General features: G+C 29.9%; 1 protein-coding gene across 48 annotated transcripts in view; it reads left to right on the forward strand.

The window, feature by feature from the left end:
• LOC107456393 (focal adhesion protein tensin) overlaps positions 1-23,308 on the forward strand; it is a 348,273-nt gene that overhangs the window by 289,889 nt on the left and 35,076 nt on the right. For 26 of the 48 annotated variants that reach the window (XM_043039849.2, XM_043039850.2, XM_043039862.2 and 23 more), the window contains 13 exons: positions 9,594-9,640; positions 9,833-9,894; positions 10,116-10,213; positions 12,118-12,168; positions 12,260-12,382; positions 14,132-14,196; positions 14,748-14,831; positions 15,562-15,674; positions 16,611-16,671; positions 16,968-17,170; positions 18,164-18,229; positions 19,929-20,039; positions 21,925-21,954. In XM_043039849.2, the coding sequence (XP_042895783.1) occupies positions 9,594-9,640; positions 9,833-9,894; positions 10,116-10,213; positions 12,118-12,168; positions 12,260-12,382; positions 14,132-14,196; positions 14,748-14,831; positions 15,562-15,674; positions 16,611-16,671; positions 16,968-17,170; positions 18,164-18,229; positions 19,929-20,039; positions 21,925-21,954 (1,114 nt within the window). The remainder of the gene's footprint in view (positions 1-9,593; positions 9,641-9,832; positions 9,895-10,115; positions 10,214-12,117; positions 12,169-12,259; positions 12,383-14,131; positions 14,197-14,747; positions 14,832-15,561; positions 15,675-16,610; positions 16,672-16,967; positions 17,171-18,163; positions 18,230-19,928; positions 20,040-21,924; positions 21,955-23,308) is intronic. The other 22 variants (XM_043039853.2, XM_071177131.1, XM_071177109.1 and 19 more) reach the window with 1 other exon arrangement.

The following is a 23,308-nucleotide window of genomic DNA, read 5'->3' on the forward strand; positions in this document are numbered from 1 at the left end:
ATTAGTGGTTTTATAGACAAGCTATAACAATGTTTTCTCTATGTATGATTTAACGTAATGTATACATTTGCTCGTTTTTATATCCAAAATCATTCCATGCCTTATTCAAGAAATCTCAACCTATCCCATGATTCATAGCTTACAGTCAAAACGTTTTCATTCACTGACGTACAAGAATCAAAAATATTTCTTTTTATTGTCGCCTATAAATTCAAAATCGGCTTTGAGAGACCATAAAGTGCATCCATAGCCTTCTTTTTTTTTAATGGGACTGCTGCAGAGGAAAATAAAGTAGTATTTTATGTGACACAAGCTTCGAAAACACCTTCGATGCTTACGAAATCAAAGCGAGTCGCCCATAAATGCCAAATCGAACAAAATGGAATGTTGTGTGTTGAAATGGACCCTGTAACAAATGAGCTATCGTTTGTCGGGGACCACCCTAGGCCCTTGTAGGAGTCAGGGGCCACATCGAGAGAATTGAATTCTTTGCGAGGGGTCCTGTTTGGTTCCGGAAAGCTGGAGAAGTATGAATGTCTCTTTTGTTGGTGTCGGTTCGCTTTTTGTGGTTGTAAAGAGATATTTGAAATGCGGGCCCTTTTACTACGTTATGCTTTCGTAACTACTGGATTTTGTCAACATTGCAAAGATGCAGTGTCGTCTGTCGCGTATCAGGTTCGGGAACTATTATGGTTGGAGTTCAGAAAATTCTTAGAATCGGAATAGGAACGAAAGTTGGTACAGATCCTGCATGATGCACAAAAAAAAAAAATCGGGTTGTTTTAACGTTATTATTATTCTTAAAAAAAATATTAATAACAATATTTTAAAGAGTAAGGCCACTTTTAAAAAGCTAAGCCTATTTCGGGAATTTTTCGTTGTTAGTGAGAGAATTGAATAAGTCAAAATTCTGAGAAAGATTAGTTTAAAACTAGTGAACTTTTAATATTAATTTTTCAGAACAATACGAAACAAAATAGAAGCTGTACAGCTTTTTGTTTGACAATTTTTTTTGAAGGTATACTAAAGGACTAAAAGCTCTTGCAATTTATAAGTTAGGAGGGAACGAAATTTTATTCTAATTATTTTTAAGAAAGGTATTAAGAATTGATGCATCGAAAGAACTGGATACGAAAAAAACTTACGCAAGGAAATGCAATAATCCTAAGTACTTCTATAAATAATGCAATTTTAAATATGAAGTTCAAATCGACGTGATAAATGTAGCTTCGAGAATAACGCATTGGAAGTTTTCTTGTTGCATGCATTTAACTTAGAGGCGCTGCTCGAAAATTTTAAGTCCAAGTATTTAGATATTTTTCCAGTTTCCAAGTATATAGTTTTAAGATATAAAAGCATGTGGGATATCAGCAGCTCTTTGTTTCAAAGAATAAATATCGCCCCGAAATAATGGTTTGAATAAATATAATAAATTTCTTTTCACAATTTAAAAAGTCATGTACTGAGCAGCAAGGTTACAATACCTTCGACTGTAGATGATAATTGCAAATATTGCGTCTTATATTGCAAATATTTTTATTGTTTTATAATATTTTCTCATTATTTACAATTAAAATATTCCAGTGGAATTTAAATATGAGTTGTATTTAACTATGTCTATATTGTCATCACTTATTTCTATGGTTTCTAAGTTTTTAAGTATTAAAAAAATAGACCAAATACTTTTTTCATTCTCTCAAAACTGTGATTTTCCTCCATATTGACGTTTTGCGCCATTTTCGTACTAAGTATAGACAGCTGTGGCTTTAGATAGGCTAAACTTGACTTAGTCATGGGTAACTGTTGCATACTCACGATGCAGTTATGACAATAGCACATTCATTTGATTTGAGCCTTCGAAAAACAGCCTTAAGTCAACAGCGAAAACCGAAACTATTTCTGATCCCGAGTTCCAATTAAAAAAAAAAAACACACACTAAACTTAATTTTTCAAAATAATTTTTTTAAAAATCTCCGCATTTTCTTGTTCTGATTCTTCTACAGTGTTTCCCAAAGTGTGGTACGCGTACCCCAAGGGGTACAGGAACAGTTTAGCGGGGGTACGCGTTCTTATACGAAATATCTTGCAACAAACGAAAATTTCAAAATTTTTTATTTAAAAACAAAGCTAGCCANCGCCGTTGAGTTTAGTTTAGTTTATTGTTTTATAATATTTTCTCATTATTTACAATTAAAATATTCCAGTGGAATTTAAATATGAGTTGTATTTAAATATGCCCATATTGTCATTACTTATTTCCATGGTTTCTAAGTTTTTAAATATTAAAAAATAGACCAAATACTTTTTTCATTCTCTCAAAAAATCGAAACTATTTCTGATCCCGAGTTCCAATTGAAAAAAAACAAAAAAACACACACACACACACAAAGCTTAATTTTTAAAAAAATCTTATTCGTTTTCTTGCCCTGATTCTTCTGTAAAATGTTCGAAAGCAAAGCGTATTATAGCAGAAACATTATCCGCTATTCTTCGTTTTACAGAATTATATCATCTGGTCTATTGTAAATGTAGCAGTTTTTATATTTTTGGCAAGAATAGGAGAAAGACGAACTAAATTTTTTTCTTCTCTTCATACTTAAGCGTAATTTTGGCACTGCATCAAGAGGGTGCAGCTTAGAGCTCTCTTCTTCCGGGTATATTAAAAGCAATTTCTACGAAAACTTCGACTTCACTTGACAGCCTAAATACAGCTCCACCCTACTCCTTCCTCTACCGACAGCATTCAAAAACACTTTACATCTTGAAACAAATTAGCTTCGGGTCATGAATCGATTTCATGAGAAAGAAAAAAAAAAGTAAATGGCAGGAGCGGGATTTTTGAAGACATGTATTTGGTTTGATTCAACAAATAACTTTTCAATTCGGCTGTGAATAAATTATAGAATATTCGAACGATGTAAATTGTTCTGTCAGGAAGACAGTAAAATGTGGATTGATTCCGCCTAAGCATAAAGAACTAAACAAAGACATGTCAATATAACCATCACTTATAAGTAATACTTTTAGGGAACTCGTGATTACTTTTTTTTGATGAAAGCCACTCCTTATAGCTATCATTTACTTGGAATTCTATTGTACGCTTTTGAAACATAGAAAAAAAATGTGAGATTGCGAAAGCTTTTGATAATATTTAATTTATTTATTTATCATTTAAAATTGTTCTTCGTAGACACTCTATTGTCACGGGGAAAAAAAATGCTTTTTAGCGAATAATGCGCTGTCTTTATAACTGTTGTAGTGGCATGTATCAGTTAGTAACAATTTGTCATGGCTGTTAGGTTTTGTTTATCTTTTTAGCCAGCACCATTCTATGCTGTTATGAAAATGGTGCAAAATATCAATTTGAAAAAATGACTCAGTTTTATAAATTTTCTTTGTAATCTTTTTCTTTCTTTCATTTATTATTATTATTTGAAAAGTTATCTCAACGCTCCATTATCTGGGCTCGTAAAAATTTGCAAAAAATAAGAATTATTCTTTGACTTTAAGGCTATTTTTAGAAAGCTCTACCATCGCATGAAATAACTCTTTTTCGCGAATAATATGCTGTTTTTATAACTGTTGTGACGTTGTATACAACAGTTAATCATGACTGTTTTGTGCATATCAAAAGCTTTTATTGACATAGAATTTTTTTTTTATGTTCGAAAAGTTACTCTAACGCTGCGTTTAAGATTGTAAAATGTGCATAAATTGAGAATTTTTTTACTTTTCATCTGAGGAAAAATTTTGTTAAATTAGTAGATTTTTTTTTAAAAAAAAAGCTTTTTTTAAAAACAAATATAAGAAAAATTAGACTGTTTAAAGCATAGATATTTCTTTATTGCAATATAATATGTAAATAGTTTAAAATTATATCTTTGCTCTAAATTTGCCACACAATATGTGGTTTTTATTATTATTTATCTTGGCAAAAGAGCTTCGATTTTCTATGTTCAATAATATTTTAAATTCTTAAACTATTTATTCGTTTTAAAGTGCAGTCAATTATTTTCAGTACGAACCAATGAGTAGTTTAAAGTAAAACTTCGCTTCAGGTTTGAGGCACTCAAACTGTATCTTTTTTATTTTGTGGTTTCGAATAGTGCCCTTAAAGGAAGCAGATTGTATAATATGTAACGTCGTTGTGATTCCATAATTATAAAAGAGGTGCAATTAAGTGACACAAAAGAAGTGCTGCCGGCACACTTGAATCACAGATGCTTTCCATTCATAAGGATTCTCTGAAACAAGAACAAAGTGCCTTTTTTTTTTTCAATCTCTTTTCACTAACATGTGTTGCTCTCGAACTTTCCTTTCCTCATATTTGTGGTTATGGCTGTCCAATCATCTTCTACTTTTACATAAAAACCCATCTATCAAAATAACTTTTTGAACATAACTCTTCAAATACATTTCCTAACATGTTCAGCAGATTTTGAATAGGTATATTTATTTTATAACGTCAATCTAATACTTTTTGTGTCACACTGTTACATCAACTCGTATTTGCCATGCCATTTTCGCATAATTTCCATTATGAACTGTAATAGTTGAGGACAATCCATTTTGATATCAACACAATACTTTCTGAAGTTTCTCGGTAGTCCAACAGGTTCCAACGCCCTCTAGCAATACTTATAGAAAACGATTAGTTGATACAGTATAGTTAAATAAATTAACACTCTACGGTTACAATTTAGTGTCTCTATAATATTTTTGTTGATTTTTGTACGAGTATATCATGAACAATGATTATGTTTATAGCATAAACAATAAAATGCGTATTTTTTTACTTCATTCAATTTATTCCAATTATAATAAGACGGCGTGAATAAATATTAGTGTTTCGAAATTTTTTCATATTGGGCATTTATGTAGAAACAAAATTTTCTAATCAATTTCAAATCTTTTATCTTAGCTTTTAGTTCTATTATACGTAAAAAGTGTTTTTGTCATATTTTTATTTTCTATCTGACATGTAATGAATTCGGAGAGATATAATAATTTTGACATATAATAAACAGAGAAATGAAAAATTCTATATTAATACAACTTTAAGGAATTTATTATTTAATGTTAAAAGTGAAATGATGCATGTCATCCATATGTATATGTATTTTATTCAAAGAGAAATTAAACAACTTAAAATAAATTATAATTTATTTTACAGAATGTAATTTTGTCTTCATTAACACATGGCATTCTTAACGAATTAACTTTTAAACATTTTTTAGAACTAAAATAAAACGAAAAACCTAACGATTACTAAGAACTTCATAAATACAATAAAAAATATTAAAAGAAAACGATAAATTCATCAATCTAAACTGGTAGTTAACCTTTTTACCGTTACATGATGGCGTTAAAACTGTTTGGGCTAGTTAGCAGTTGCAACTATCGGTAGTTCCGAAAAATAAACGAAGTAACAAAAAATAAACGAATGAAATATTAAAAATGATGTATTGTTAGAAGTAAATAATTTATACTAGTGGGCTGCGCCCCCTGCTCGCTGACGCTCGCCAACCCCCGAAAATTGCTANTAATGCAATAAAATCTGGCGAGCAGCTATTTAAACGATCGAACACTTCGTTTGTTTATTTGTGGCTTGAAGTTAGGCTCGCAGAAAATGCCGTTCATGGGTTAAATTTAGTAGGAACAACACAACCTGTGACGTAGGCTATATTATACCCAATTATGTTTATAGCATAAACAATAAAATGCATATTTTTTTTACTTCATTCAATTTATTCCAATTATAATAGGACGGCCTGAATTAATGTGTTTCGAAATTTTTTCATATTGGGCATTTATGTAGAAACAAAATTTTCTAATCAATTTCAAATCTTTTATCTTAGCTTTTTGTTTTATTATACGTAAAAAGTGTTTCTGTCATATTTTTATTTTCTATCTGACATATAATAAATTCGGAGATAGGTAATAATTTTGACATATAATAAACAGAGAAATGAAAAATTCTATATTAATACAGCTTTTAGGAATTTATTCCTTAATGTTAAAGGTGAAATGGTGCATGTCATCCATATGTATATGTATTTTATTCAATATTGAAATAAATTTGAGAATGAGAAAAATGGTGAGAAATTAAACAACTTAAAATAAATCATAATTTATTTTACGAAATGTATTTTTGTCTTCGTTAACACATGACACTCTTAAAGAATTGAATTCTAAATATTTTTTAGAACTAAAATAAAACAAAAAACCTAACGATTACTAAGAATTTCATAAATACAATAAAAAATATTAAAAGAAAACGATTAATTCATCAAACTAAACTGGTAGTTAAGCTTTTTACCGTTACATGATGGCGTTAAAACTGTTTGGGCTAGTTAGTGTTCCCATTTTGCCGCGCAATAATGATATTAATAAAAAAATTAGTAAAAACTTATTTTTATATGCGCTAACATTAAAAGTGGAAACTCTTTACGTATTTCTTTGTTGTTTCCATGTTATGGTTATTCATTATCAGTTGCAACTATCGGTAGTTCCGAAAAATTAATTATGTAACAAAACATAAGCGAATGAAATATTAGAAATGATTGTATTGTTAGAAGTAAATTATTTATATATTGATTATTTTGCTATTAAGTTCAGTTTTTAGGGGAATTCATTTAATTTTTGATTGGAAAACGATAGTTTTGTAATTTAAAATGTCATTTCCGTAATTCTTTCTGTTATAAGATAAATCGTCTGCAATAATGTTTTTTTTTTTCTTCAAAACTGTCAACTGATAATGATCAGATAAATGTAGCACATGCTTTTATCGTATATAAATAACCGTTGACGACTGCAAGCCGCTATTACTGTCAACAGTATTTTTTGAAAAATAAATATTTAAAAAAATATATCCCGGTAGGTTTTTTTTACAAACATCTTGAATGATAAGGAAAAAAATACTTGAACAAATACCGTAAATTTTATCGATATTTTCTACAAAAAATTCATTTATCAAAAAATCTCTCTTTCTATGCGAGTACGTTAGCAACTTCCTTCTGTTTGAGAGAATACACTGAAAGAAAGATGAAAATAATAAGTAGCCGAACTATCTAATAATAAAAAGAACAAAAATGTGTTTCAAGATCACGATGTTGGAGCTCACGTCGATCACGTTTTTTTCGTCGAGGCACGTGAAATAAAAAGTGATCTCACGTCGAACAAGTAAAGAAGAAAAAAAACGCGAAATTCGCCGTGATAGGAATTTATTTTCTGGCAGCAGCGATTCGAACACCACGCGTAGCCTGTCTCTGTAAAACTCATAATTCTATTGTACGTTTTTAAACCCCCTTTCTCTTTCTGATGTATTCATTTACTTTACAACAAGAGTGACCTTTTTAAAAAGATGAAAAAAAGGAGCATTAACCCTTTCTTCATTTTCTCATGTCACGGCCACCTCGTTTATAATAAAGACTTTCCAAAACGGATATTGTTATGGAATATTTTTTTCATGAAATTGCGCTCGTTTAAATTTTTCTTCCTTTAAATAACGGTTAATGAAGACAAATTTGGAAAATATCAATGACGTATGATTGCAAATGGTCCGCATTTTATTCCGTTTATAAAACATTTAATGTTCACGTTTTTTTCCTCTCAGTATAAATAAAAATGGCGTTCCGTAGAAGTTTTAATAGATGATGAATAGTAGAGCTGGGTGATATAAAATATCGATATTTTTCAAACAACTCTGTAAGAATGTTTTAAAAATTATTCGCTTGATATATTGTGAATACTTCTTCTAAATATAAAAAATATAACTATCGACAAAAATATAATATCGTAACTATATATCAACATCGATTAATACAGAATATCATATTGTTGTGAGTACAATCGTTTGCAATAATTAAAAAGTAGTTAATATCGTGATTGCTGTTGACTACGAAAATTTCGAGCATGATAATCTCGCTACTATTATCGATAATGATAATTATCAAATGTTGTAGTGAGAATGTTACTTAAGTTCATTTAACTCAAAAATATATTGATTAGTGTAAATTGGTTATATAATACACATATTGCGGTAGATCTTGAAATAACTATATTTTTGATGGTATGTCACGGTACTAAAATTTTCTTATCCTTCAGCAGTTGTAGTTTTGTTCATAGACCATTAAGGCAAACACTAATTCCACAAAATTTTCTTTTTTTAACAATTAATTATCAACCGGTTCTTAGTAACATTCAAAAATGCAAAATAAAAATCTTTGCTCAAGGAAATAGTTATCATGGTGCCATTTATTGAGAAATCTCTTTATGAGACAAACATAAATAAAGAAAGCAATTATTAATAGCATCAACAGTAATAAACACTAGGCTTTCATGTTTTCATATACTTAGAATCTAACATTTCATACCGTTTACAATGTTTACAATAATAGTTTAAAAATTATTTCATAACAAACTTGAAATTAAAACTTTTTAACGAGCTTTTTAGGACATATTTTTCCTTTTTTTTGTAAAGCAATTTTTAAATGACAGTAATACATATTTAAATAGCTTAGTAAATGCTTAATAATTTATTTAATTTTAAAAAAAGATATACTTTTGCTAGTGCACTGTTAGAATTTTCATTCTCAAATCATGATAAAAGAAAACCGACATCAGTCTGTCCATCCAATTAACCGTAACACTTATGGTAAAGAACATTTTTTCCCTTTACGATTTTGAAACCTTTTACAACTAGTATGGTTAAAAAACCATAAATACAAAACCATACGGTTTATTAACCACCTACAACTAGCATGGTTTCAAAACTGTTAAAAAGAAACTTAATTAGACATTAGAGATTTATGGTGCTGTCATGCATTCGTGAATTAGAGTATCGTTTTCTAGTAGTCCAGGGTCACAAATTGTGGAGTGCAAGACACTCTTCATTTTCTTCATTTATTGTAGGGAATGGAGGAAATATTGTCCTGTTAACGCTAGGATTCGAACCCCCGTTCATGAGATTGATATATTAGCCTTCTTGCCTATAATATGTACCCATCTGCAAGGAACTAAGTTCATAAGGTGGGCCGAATCGCTGCAATAAAATTCTGGTTGTTTAACCGTATTTGGTAAAATCCGTTAACAGATGGTTTTTCTCACAGTTAACAGTTTAAATATCATCTTATTTATAGTTATTTGACTGTTTTGTTTGACTATGGTTAAATGACAGTTAAATAAATTGTTATTTAACCATTTTTTCCCCGAGAAATTTCTAACTGTGCGGTGGCTCGAAGCCCGTTTAATTTCAGATCGATGTGTGACAAGTCTGTCTGAAAAATAAAAGGATGGGTGGGCTGTGCTAGTAGCACTACCATCGTCAGGCCTTTAGTCTCGAAATTGTGGAGTCTTGACTTCCACAATTTACCTTACCAACTACTGTTGCTGGATTTCTTTAATTTTACCTTTTTTGTGTTACACAGAAAATATTGAAAGAGTTCAAATGCAATACGATTATAAATAAATTATGTTATTTTGAAATAGCTTAACTGAAATAAAAAAGTACATTTTTTTATAAAAGTACTTTAAGGAAACAAATGTTTGAATTGTATTTAAAATATTTTTATTTCTTTTTCTTTTCTTACAGAAAAGCCCAGGGTTAGTCAGAACGCCTGAAAAAATAAAAAGATCCAGGTAAGTTGTTAAATCTTTACACATTTACCATATGGGAAACTATTTTCAGACTCTTTCAGTATAAAATTAATTTAGCATTAAATTTAGTATTGTGTTCATATTCATGTGTGAATCTTTAAGTCTGTTTGATCTAATGTTATTTACTTAGAATGAATCTTATGTTTGTTAAAAAAATTTTTTTTGGTTTTCTAGAAGTTTAGATAGGCATTCCGCGGTCACTATGGATATTACGTACGTTACCGAACGTATAATAGGTGAGTGCAATTAAATCTTACTAATAATGATTATAATAACCTGCACTTTATTTAAATGTTATTACATATTATACACTAACCTGCACTTTATTTATATACTATATTTTATTTCAAACGATCTGTTTCTTCATCAATGTTTTTTTTTGGTTTCACGAATTATAAAAAGTATATCTTAAATTTATTTTATAATTTATAGTTTAAATAAATTTTTTTTTTTACAGTTGTTGTCTTTCCTCGGACAGAATCTGAGGCGACATACAAAAATAACCTTAAAGAAGTTACCCGGATGTTACGTACGAAGCATGGTACAAATTATATGGTAAGATAAACTTAATTTTGATTTGCAAACTACTTGTCGATATATGGTATGGAAATAAACTAAATTTCATTTTAATACATTTTATGGATATAAACTACATTTTAATACTCGGTCAAGAAATGAATTGCATATCAAAGTATGGTAAAGAGATAAACTTCATTTTAATGCATAGTATATTCATATAAAGTACATTTTAATTGAGCATATTAAATATTTAACGTCATATTTCTTTGTCGACCCCCCCCCCCCNCCCCCCCCCCTCAATAGCTCTTAAGACTCCATTTTGCATTCTGCCCTTATTTGCCTCTCTCGGCTACTGTGTTTTTCTAGTTTTGTTTTTCACCTTTATTTTATTTTAAATTTTTTTCGTTGTCAATTTTACTTTTATATATTTTATTTTTATTGATTTTTTTAAAAATCGTTTTGTTTTTCTCATTTACGTCAGGTGAATCTTGAGAATGGGCACCTATTTTCGAGCACTTAAAACATGCGGTCTTTTTTCATCGTAATAATTTTTGAATCTAATGAAGTTTTTACATTATCATGGATAAAGCTTATTTTTCTAGAAGTTTATAACGGAAACTTTCGCAAAAATGTCATCTTTCTTTTTGCAATGTATATCTTTTTACAGCTAAGAAAAGAAAAAAAAAATTTTTTTGAATATTTATTGAGATATGCAATTTGTGTTTAAAAAGAAAGGCACGTGGGACTCTTTGAGAACTCTTTGGAAAAAAACTTGACGTTGCAAATAATTTATTTTTCTTTTTAATATAAGTATTATTGATATAAATTAAGCAAATTTGAACGTCAGAACTCTAATACAAAATTACCTTCATTAATAGTCTTGCAATTTACTATTTAAATACTAAATTATAAATTTAAAAAAATAAAGATATATAATTGTGTTTAAAATTGATCCATATCTCAATAATTGTTTCCTAAAAATATTTAGAAATAATTTCAAAAGAAATAAACAAATGTTTTTTTTTTTTTTTTCATTATCCTTGCAGAATTTCTGAACACTTGTTACTGTCAATTAAAAATAATCATTTTAACTCCTGTTAAAGTTCATATTCTAAAATTATATTCAAAACATGCATCGATGATAATATACGATCACTTCATCTTAAAAAAGGTCGCTGTTTGAAATTCAAGTTTTGTCAGTAAAAAAAGAAAAATAAATAAATAAAAAACATCCACGTGTTTCCAAAAATACTGTAAATAACTGTAAATTCTCTCTATGCTCAAAATCTTATACTTTTTTTTGGAATGATATTTTGATCATGTAATAGCTTTAGATGCATGTTTTTTACCCCTTTATTTTTTAAAAACAATTTCTTCCTGTGAACTGTAAAAAAATATATATTATCATCATGATTTTTCAATCGTCTTTCAGGAAGATGTAGCATTCGCTTATAAAAGGATAGCGAATAAAAAATAAGCTTTTATGTAAGAAAAGTGCCGCCGTTCACTCTTTTGCACGATTTCTGTTACGTTTCCTTGTCACAGTGCCTTTAATCCTTCACTCTTTTATGATTTATGATACGTTTTCATATCACAGTGCATTCAGACGTTCACTCTTTTATGATTTCTGTTACGTTTCCTAATCCCAATGCCTTTAATCCTTCAATCTTTTATGATTTCTGTTACGTTTCCTAATCCTAATGCCTTCAATTCTTGACTCTTTTATGATTTCTGCTACGTTTCCTAGTCCCAATGCCTTCAATCTTTCCCTATTTTATGATTTCTGTAAAGATCAATTTTTGTTTCAGTGTTATTTCTTTTTATTAGAATCTTGTTTCTATACAATTCGACAAAAATATTTCTAAATTTCCTCTGTATGTATTATTTAAAATTTATCATTGTCTTAATTATTTTTATATATTTTTATTCTTTGTGTTTAGGTTTTCAATCTTTCTGAAAAACGTTATGACTTAGCCAAATTAAATCAAAGGGTAATTAAATATTTTCATTAATATAATCATTTGATGGCATTTGTTCTCTTTTAATACTTTAGGAATAATATTTAATCATTTATTTATTTAGGTTCTTGATTTCGGATGGCCGCAAAACCTCGCTCCTCCTCTGGAAAGGCTGTGCAGCATTTGTAAATCAATTGATTCATGGATTTATAGTGATCCACAAAACATTGCAGTTATACATTCTAAAGTAAGTCATTATAAAGCTTTTAACGCTTCATTAAAGAAGGGAAAATAAAGCATAGAATTTAAAAGAACTTTAGAACTTTTGGAAGAACTTTGAATCATTACTAAGGGTACTTACTCATGTAAGGAATTATTCCAAAAGAATACCAAAAATTCGAAAAATTTACTTGAAACAAGGCTCTTACGGGTCAAGGAATTATCAGGAAATTTTATTTTAACTCTAAAAAACGCAGGAAATAGTCAGGGAAAATTGCAATTTTTTACAGAATACCTGGAAAATTCCTATATTATACCTGGAAAATAACCAGTCTTAGAATTGTCAGTAACAGTAATCAGTTATTGAGATTCGAGTTGAATAATTCTATCATCTATTACTATTTTATAAACTATTACTTTTTAGTGAAATTTTTCCTCGTTTCCCTTCTCATTCTTACAAATTTAAAAAAATCAAAGTTTTCTTATGAAAAATTGCATGGTATAGATTAAGTATGATTTGGATTTCCGTTGAAATTTACCTCATATATATGGAAAACTCAGGGAATTATTTTTTTTATTTTTTTTGAAATTAAGTCGAAACCCTGTTGAAAATCAAAAATATTATTTTGTTTCATAATTGAAATATAAATTTAAAAATACAAACTAGTTTTAATTAACATCATTCGTAATTTATGAAACTTCGATAAAACTTTAAACTATTGGTAATTTTTATTAAACATCGAGATTCTAGTATTTCAAGTTTAAACTTCTTCTTATTAGCTAGAGTCTTTAAATATCTACTGGGACTCAGTGCCTGATGGCGATGCAAGTTTGTTTTCTAAAAGCTGTAGGCAGAATTTATCGCCGTAAAACCGTCAAAAGTAATTTATCGATTTATATTTTGACCACTTTCTGATGATAGAATTTCAAATTGCAAAGTTTGTGAATGCCATATTATCGTGAGGATGAATTTGTGTCAAATATAAATTTTGACTACTTTCTGGCTTTAAAAGCTTGAGACACAAGTTCGAAAGGAAAATAATTAAACAAAAATTTTTAAATTATATTTTTATTAGAGACTACAAAAATTACGAAATAATTATCCTTTTTTTCACTATTACAATTGAAATGAAAAACCAAGGATGCTTTACTTTCGTAATAAACTTCCACATAAAATTCAAAATATGTGCCCTGCTTTTTACATTTTAGATTTGTCAAAAACAAACTTTATTATTCTTTTTAATCTATTTAAAACGTAGTTCTAAATTATTTTCATGTTATTATATTTTCAAAAAAATTTGAATTTAACTTTTTTTTTAAAAATTCTTCGAAATACTTTTTTTAATTTTATTAATCTAATAATATTCGAAAAGTATCTACAACAAAAAGTATTTTAGGAGTTACGAAAAACATTAAAATGTAAGTAAATATTTTATGACTCTGTTAATTTTTATAATATTCTATAATCTCTGAAATATTCTATTTATAATATTTTTATAATTCTATATTCTATACTTATATTCTATTTATAATTTTTATAATATTCTATAATCTAGTGAAATATTCTATAATCTCTGCTAATTTTAAAAAAAGATGAACCGGTCATTAAATATTAAAATTATCAGGTAGCAAGAATTAAAAATAAAAAAGGGAAAATTTGTTCATGATGCGGAAAAAAAAGTTTCCGTGCTTTATTTTTTCTAAACTCTTTTACATTTTAATTACTTAAGAATTTGTAGATTAGTGTCCTAATTTCGTAAATGTTTTATATTTGCAGGGTGATATCGGAAGAGCCGGCATTGTGATAGCAGCCTACATGCACTACAGCAACATATGTGCGAGGTTAGTAAATTAATATATAAGGGTGTCCCGTGCAGACCACCCTAAATATTTAATTTAAGAATTTGTGTCGAATACGGGTCGAAGAATGAGAAGTAAATTAAGCAGGGAAAGTAGAAAAGTCTGTTGAATCAATAATGTGGAAGGCAAATGAAAAGGCATCAAAATCAGTTTTATTGACTGATGATAGTTGAAGGTGTTTCTTATAATCGCCTTTTAACTAGTCTGTTTTCTGATGCAATTGAGCAGGTTCTGATGGTTCTAGTCCAGCTTTCCTCTGTAGTGATTTGTTATATTTCAACAGCATTTTTCTTCTTCTTGACTTTAATGTTACATTAATTTTATTATTAGATGATTGATAAATGTATATATATGTGATTCATAAAAGCTATATATATATANAACTGTTGTTTGTTATTTTTTTACTTATTATTTCCCCCCCCCTTTTTTTTTCATTTGTGTATTATTTTTCTTTGTTTTATTCTTCATTTTGAACATATATATATATATATATATATATTTGCGTGTGTGTAATATTATTATTATTATTTCAGTGCTGATCAGGCTTTGGACAGGTTGACGATGAAAAAGTTTTTTGAAGATCGTCTATCGGGTTCAATGCAGCCTTCTCAAAAGAGGTAATTAATCACTTTTTCAAAACTCTGTAGCCAATAACAAAATTTGAAGAAAAAAAACAGATATATTTAAATAAGCTATAGAAAAGAACATGCATTAATAAAAAATTGCATTAGTATTTCTAATTGAACTTTTCAATTTAAAATGAAGTAGTTGAATTCAACGGAAAAATCTTATTCTTCTTTGATAACAAAATCTTTAATTCAGCTTACTTTACTTATTTTGAACTTACGCATGCTGGAAAAGGTAATTAAGAACTAGGAGTGATGCCGTTCCAGATCTGGGAATTCAACCGTCTGGCATAAAAGCTAGTTTTTAAGACTATTATTGATAAAAAGATAAGAAATTTTATTTACAAAATAATCATTTGTCTTTCTTTGTGTAATATTTTCATCTTCCCTAATGAGCTTCGTGGTGTTGTGCCAGAAAAAGTAGTATCATTTAGGGTTGCGTTGCTAGAAAAAAAATCGTAACCGCTGATCAACATTACACTTTCTGGTAAATCTTGAAACCAAGCAAATGATTACTATATATCCTTTATTACTCTTTACTACGGTTCAAATTAACCAGAAACATGCTGTAGGTGCTCACCTTAGTAAGGTTGAAGCCAATTTTGCTTATTGACTCCAAGATACTGATAGAGTACTAACACCGAAACATGATTAGATATATTAAGGTATCGGTATCGTGGTTCAATCTTGAATTTAATATCTTTGATGATATTCTTTGCAGGTATGTGCATTATTTTGCTGGTCTTTTGTCTGGTGCAATAAGAATGAATAACAACTCCATTTACCTTCATCGTGTCATCATACACGGAGTGCCAAATTTTGAATCCAGAGGAGGTAAACATTTTACTTTACAATACACCTTTTGAAGTGTTAAATTTTTTTCTCTGAAAATGTAAATTTATCACCCGAATCTTAAGTGAAATTCTATTAAAAGTAAAACAATGTGTATATTTTTTTTCACAAACTTTATAAGAATATAAATCGAAGGAAAACCGCCGCGGAGAAAAAAATTCTGGTAAAATTACCGTATTATATGGTAATAACTAATAACATTTCCTATAAAAAAATAATAATTCTAGTTAATAAAACCTAAATATACGGTATTTAAACCATTCATTTGGTAATGGTACCGGGAATTCCTGTTTCCAAAATCATGGTTTTTATTACTACACATTTGGTAAAAAAAACTCAACTGGAAATTAAATTTAACAGAATAAATAAAATTAATGCCCTTTTCTGATATATCATGGTAAAATTACTAAATTTTTATCAGATTAGCTTTATTTTATCACATTGAAAAACCATATTTTATTGTTAATTTCGCCAAAATCATTACTTCGGGCTTACCAGGATTTTTGGTGTTTCCCTTAAGCCAGAAACTCTAAATTTTACCATAATCTAATAATTTTGACCATACACTTCTCCTCAGTGTGCAAATAAAAAATACGAAAATAAATAAATTAACAAACTTTTTTTGAGACTTTTATACTATTATGCAGTTAATGGCTTTGCATCAAAACTTTTTTCTGTCCATCCTGAAATTGCTCTGGATAAAAATTTTATTTGAAACTAAATCTGACCTACCGCATGCACTTCGGTTATCTGGCAAAAAAACATCTTAAGTTAACTCCAATTTTGAAATTGAAAATTAGGATTATAAGTGTCATTTTTAGTGTGACAAATGTTAAATATTTAAAGAATTGAAATTTTAATGCACTGAATTATGAGAATTCAGTTTTTAATTTTTAAAATATATTTTATTCATTTCAGGTTGTAAGCCTTTCATCAAAATATATCAAGGAATGCAGTTGATTTACACATCTGGCGTTTAGTAAGTGTGTAAATAATTTTAACCTATTTAAAAACATTCTTAGTTAAAGGAATATAAATTTGAAAAAGAAAGTCTAAACATAAATGAAAGGAAATATCATTCAAATGAAAAGAAATATCATTCATACTGCTTTGAATTTTTCTATTTTTTTTCCCGTAATTAATGAAGCTTGGATTTTGTAATGCAAGTGAAAATGATATTTTGAATACGAAACAACTAAATAAACGATTGATCACTTTTTGGTTTTTAAATGGTTAATAATAAATTCAGTAACATTAGTTTCTTTATTTTTGCAGCTCAGCGACTGAAAAAACTAAAAAGATCATCATCCCCTTGGAAAGTGGGTTGCAGGTCCGAGGAGACGTCTTCATTAAATGCTATCATATGAGCCATCGACCCCTTGCCAGATACACAGTATTCCAGCTTCAGTTTCATACTTGTACAATTAACTCAGATCATGTCATATTTGAGAAAAGCGAATTAGACAGCGCCTGCACAGGTAGAATTCTTTTTTTTTTAAATTATTTTTACTGTCATAGTCTTTTTTTTTCTTAAGATTAATGTTGTCCAATATGAATCCTCTATTGTCCTATGGGAGTTATCTGTTGTCTCATAACAGTTTTTCTATTAAATAATATTAAATAAATTATTCCAAGTAGCTGAAGCGGCAGCATATTACTTGATTAAAAGCTTTATTTGTTCAAAAATATACAAATGGGAAGTAACAATCAACATGTTTCAAACGCTCAAAAACAGGCGCCCATTATCAAGACTTACCAGACGTGAATGAGAGGAAACTAAAGTGTTTTGAAATATAAAACGTATAAGTTGTCAACAAAAAATGAGAAAACTGGAAGAACCAGAGTAGCTAAGAGAGAAAAAAAAAGATGAAAAACAGAACAAAAATTTATACCAAAGAGGCCAAGATTGCTAAATCAGGTTAAAATGCATTTCCAGGCACTATGGAGAGTGGTGAGGAATTAATGTCGTTAACAAGGTGTAGTGATTGGACCTGTCCAACGACCCAACGACCTGCACGCGAAGTCGAGCACTTTACGGTAGAACAGTTTAACGAGGACCCATACCGCACACCCTCGGTCCCTATGCAGACTGATCCAAGTGGTCACCCACCTGCACACTGACCGCAGCCAATGTTGCTTGACTTCGGTGATCTGCTGGGAACCGTTGTACCACAAGGAAATCAGCTGGAAATAGAATAAAAGCATTAATTGTGCTATCAAAGAAAAACACTTATCGTCAGTGATAGAAGATTGTTAACGTTTTTGCTTTAGATATTGAATCATAAGTAACAACCATAATTTGTTCTTATAGATGACAAGAAATGATCAGATACTTGTATTGAAATGTATTTATTTCTGTAAAATTCGCGGACATTTTGATTTTGTAAGGGTTTCAATACTTCAATGTTTTTATTTTTTAGGTTGTCAATAATTCAAGTTTTGCTTTGATTAATTATTTTTCTTTTTTATAGATTCTCGATTTTCTGCTTCAGGAAAAGTTGAACTGATGTTATCGAATCATCGTGAAGACGTTCGAGGTAATTATTATAATTTCTTTTTTTTTTCTGAAAAAAAAAATTATTTTTAAATACATTTCCTTAATTTAAATAGTATGTTCACTTATACCTTACTTGTCAATAGCGTTTAAATATATTTAGTTAGTACAGGAATAGGAGGCCTATAAATAAAATTTCATAAATTGAAGTCCAGATCAGGACAGTCTTTGAAACGTTTTCTTTTCCAACGTTATGCTTCAAATCTACGTAAATTTAATTGTACAAAATAAAACGCTTGCTTTTCCAGTGTTATACTTCAACACTTATTTATGTGAAATGTATGATTAAAATTTTACGTTACCAACGCTATATCGCTAAGTTCATCCATATGAATTAAGTGATGGAACGATTGCTTTTCAACACTGTATTACTATTAAGATTTACAATTGGTACTCATATTTGAGAATTAAGACATCACGATTCCGCAGGTAAGATTCCCATATCGGCACCTGCATCAAAATAATCGCCAAGTTATAGCAATAACCGAGCAGTGGTGCGCAAGAAAAAAAAACTGCAGTATGGGCTAATTCGAAAGGTCAACAACCGGGTGGTTTTACTTGGTGCGTTGGCGATTACAGTTAGCGCGAGCAGATTAATCCCCGGTGGCTGGTTGATACGAATTCTGCTCGACCTCCTCGAAGAGAGAAGGCCTCAGCACGGGTTACAATAAACCCGAACTTTGATCCTTTAGTAGTTCAAACGTAATGACATCTTTCGTATCCCTCACTGTGCAGTTTAGTAGCCCGGAAGTAACGACACGTAAACGTAGCGACATTTTTCTCAATTTTTCCCTTCTGCGCAGTTTATGTTCGTTACTTTGGACTACTAAATTGATTTGTCCTAAGGCCTTCTCTCTTCTAAGGGGTGCTGCCCCAGCCCTGACGTAAAATTTCCTCAGTGATTGGTGAATCATGGGTTAGAATCGGCAGATGCGTCTCGCAAATGCTCTCACCCTATAACGCAAATGCTGTTTAGTTCCTTCAAAAAATCCCCCACGAAGGCTAATTTGATTCAGGAGTTCCTTTGTCTTCTGGATTGGGTTCAAAATTACAAGGATACATTGATAGTCGTAAACTCAGAATTGAGTCGTTTGTTCAAGGTCGGTTTTAAAATATAAAATGAAAAGATTCACGATACACGCACCCAGATTTATGAATCTAAATAAAAACATTTTGTTAGAAGTCTTCATAAATTCTTCTGGTATTCTTAGGTGCAACTCAAAAAGGTCATTAAAGTTATTCCAATGACTCATTTCATTGTAAGTCTTGGTATTTATAGCAGATGTGTAAGTTTAATTGTCAGGGTCCGCATAAGCATTCGCCACCTTTCCAAATGCGATAAAATCGCAAATTTGGGGAATAAAATTGAGTTTTGGTAAAAGTATTGGCGAGTGATTTTTTCCACAGGAACGAAAAAACTCGATCCTCTAAATTACTTCAAAATGAATTTTTCTACACAAATCGGTATTTTTTATTTGATTACAGTGATTTTCGGAAGATGCGCCGTATAACCCATTAGAATTGGATCCAAATAATATAAGCCTGAAACAAACAATCGTAAAATAGTCTTCTATGGAAAATATGGGGAAAAAATTTATCACCAAAAAATTGTTAAGATTTGGATTTGGCGAAGTTTTTCAAAAATTGGTGAATATGATTCTGAATGTGCTTTTTTTTTCTAGGTAATGGGTCAGTACAAGATTCAACAGTTCCTGTCTGGAGTGCTAATGATCCTCTTGTCAAATGGGATTCCTACGAGAATTTCGATTTAGCACCCGAGGACAATTTGGATGGTAAGTGCTCCTCTCTATATCACTACTAGGTACTATATGGCACAAAAAGAAAGCACGCGGCAGAAGAAACAAAAATGCCAAAATCATGCTTAAAAATTTATCATATAAATTCAATAAATGTACTGTTTTCAATTAGAAAAACCGAAAATATTGCTGAAATGTAGTAAGTTTGAAATACTATAAGCAAACTTAAAGATATGTTAAGACGTAGCAGGATAAATGTGCTCTTTAATCTTAATGCACAATGTATGGTCATTAATTTCGAGGAATGATTTATTAACTCTTGAAGTTAAGCAATGAATTGCATACGCATTTAATACGTTTGGAAATTGAGGTGAGGTGAGAGGCACTTTTGCACTCTGATGTATGAATTTCAGAAACACGTCTCCCCTCGGAATGACGTTGAAGTTTTTCTTAATAACTTCGACGTTTTTAAACTTTGTTTTCTTAGCATTTTTTTAAAAATTTTTTTGCAAATATTGGGAGATTTGTCCGAAAAGAACGGTGAATGGTTCATTCTCCAAAACATCAGAAACCAATTGCTAAAGGAACAAAATTTAAGGACGTCGAAGTCATTAAGGAAACTCCAACTTCTGGATTTCAGAACTTTCGAAAATGGACTATAAACCTTGTTTCTGAAATTTTCTTTGTACAAATGAGTACAGAAATATGCTGCCGTGCAATTGAAAAAAACAACGTAAGTGCTGCAGAATTGATTCCGAGAAAAGTAACTTGACAACTTATCTCCTTCTATTGATAATGCTATAAACGCTAAAATAAAATTTTAAAACACTGATAAAGCATTTTTTTTTTCTTTTGCAGTATGTAGCTTACTATATAATGAAGTCAAATCTATACAAATCTCAATTTCGTATTTTTTGTCGCGTACGTTGTTTTTTTTCTTCAATTGCACGACATTTTGCACATTGCAGTAGTTCATGTTTACTTAGAAACGCAATAAATGGGGTTATAATTCGCATAATATTTTCAGGAGTTTCTTTGATCAGTTCTAAATAAATGGCCGCACCTTGCATATTTTGTACATCAGTCAAAATTAAACTAGATAGGACCTACATAGTAAAAACATCTCAATGTTATATTAAAGAAATATTTTTTTAATCAAAATGCGAAGAGAGAATCATTACCATAATTAATAAAAATAAAACAAACGTGGAGCTAATATTAACCAAACTAGTTTATTTGATGAATCTAAATGTGTCCTAAATAATTTCGAAATCAGTACAATAATTGAAAAAAGTTGAGTTACGTGCCATTTACAGAACACGTCGCTTAGTTATTGTAAAAATATTTTAAAACACAATGATAAAAAAATTCAAGATTAGTGATTATTTATGTTCTATCCCCATTTAAAACTTGATCGCAGTTATTAAGTATACAGGATATAACAAATTCATTTGTTTTTAGAATTCTTGTAAAATGAAATCATTATCACAATAGTGGTCAAAAATTATTATTTAAGTGACGAAAAAAGCTTTCAAAATCTGACGAACCTTTATTGGGGAAGTCATTATTAAAAATATCAAAGCAAGTTTAATTGCCATATGAAACTTGAAATTGTATCTGATGATCTTTTTTTACTTCTAACTTTCTTCATTTGGTAATCAAACAAGTTTTGATATTTTTAATCTCGTCTCCCCCCTTAAGGAATCATCTTGTTTTGGTGAAGCTTTATTTTTTTATTTGAATATTTATTCGCTACCCTTAATTTATGTACTTTTTGGATTCTTTTTTTTAATAAGGATATCAAAAATTGTATGTTAAGGGCGGTCGTTACGTAACACCCTGTATATTTTTAAGTGCAGTGCTACTGTATATTTCTTTAAGTGGCGCAAAATGATTGATAATATTTGATTACTTCCCTTAGATGTTGGTTTACTTGAAGGGATGTTACACGGTGAGTGATTTGATATCTGGGCAATGGGCACTTTGGTGCATGGAATGCTTGCACGCGCCAAATGCATGCCAATAAATGAAAAAAAAAAAGTTTTTAAATTTAATTAAAACTAATGCATGTTTGGAATTAAATGCATGATTTATAAATTCTATTTTAAACATATTCCTTGAAATTAAATTTTCTTTAAAAAATATCTTTTTAAAATAATTATAATAATGGTAAAAGGTATCAATATTCAAAAAGTATTACATTTGGAAGGTTAGAATGATATATAGACAAAAGCAAAAAGTACTTTTGTTAGAAATAAATGTTATATCAATTCATACCCAGTAAAACTTTTCCAAGTCAATATTAAAATATATTTCTTGTCGTCATTAATTGTGATCAATTTAAAAGTTATAAAAACTTCACGCGATACACGTCGTCGGTGAGTTTTTTAATTGTTGTATAAAGCTCAAAATGCGTGTTTACGAAAATGGACACAGCTCAAAATGTGTACTTGTGATAATGGACGCAGCTCGAAATGTGTGTTAATGAAAATGGACACAGCTCGAAATGCGCGCTTCTGATAATGGACGCAGCTCAAAATGCGTGTCTATGAAAATGGACACACACACAAAAAATGCTCCTTTTCTGTTTTCAACCTAAATTTAACAACTAAACTGGAAATTGTATGCCAACTTTCTTAATCGCTAAGCTACGGGGGACTTCAAGGCCGAATGGCGGGGTATATTACAGTTGCAACTTTTCAGCCGTTGTCTTTGTATTCATATTGCGAAACAATAAAGTAGGTTTTAAAACTCTAAATTCCTAAAACGCTAATTTTTCAACCTATTCGCAATTATAAGTTTATAACATTCGTGGCAACATAGTAACAACAATTGTTGACTTTTAAAGCCTTTTTTAAGGAAAAGACTAATTTAATAAAATGTACCAATTGATTTATGTAAATGAACGATTTCACGTTAGGAATTTATTTGGATTCATTAGTTTATTCTTTTTATCCTGGATAGCCTGATTGGCAGAGCACTGGACTTACGTTCGTGAGAACGGGGGTTCGAATCCAGCCGGTCGAAGTCTCCCCCTGTATTAAATGGTGACTGGTGCACGTTAATCTGTCGGGTCTCAACGTCCTCCCTGTTCGCAAAGCAAATTATACCTCTGAGGGTAATAAATTGGAGATTGATCGTTCTCTGGTTCAGGTCGAAATTATGATTTGTGGATGAATGGCCCTATATAAACGAGTGGGACATATGGGTGTGGCAGATGTCGAATGCTTAGCCATAGATGGCGCCACTGGAAAACAAGAGGAATAGTACCCTTTTTCTTAATGGCCTTCGACAACAAGAAATTT

Source organism: Parasteatoda tepidariorum, chromosome 2 (assembly GCF_043381705.1).
Source record: "Parasteatoda tepidariorum isolate YZ-2023 chromosome 2, CAS_Ptep_4.0, whole genome shotgun sequence".
Classification (NCBI taxonomy): Eukaryota; Metazoa; Arthropoda; class Arachnida; order Araneae; family Theridiidae; genus Parasteatoda; species Parasteatoda tepidariorum.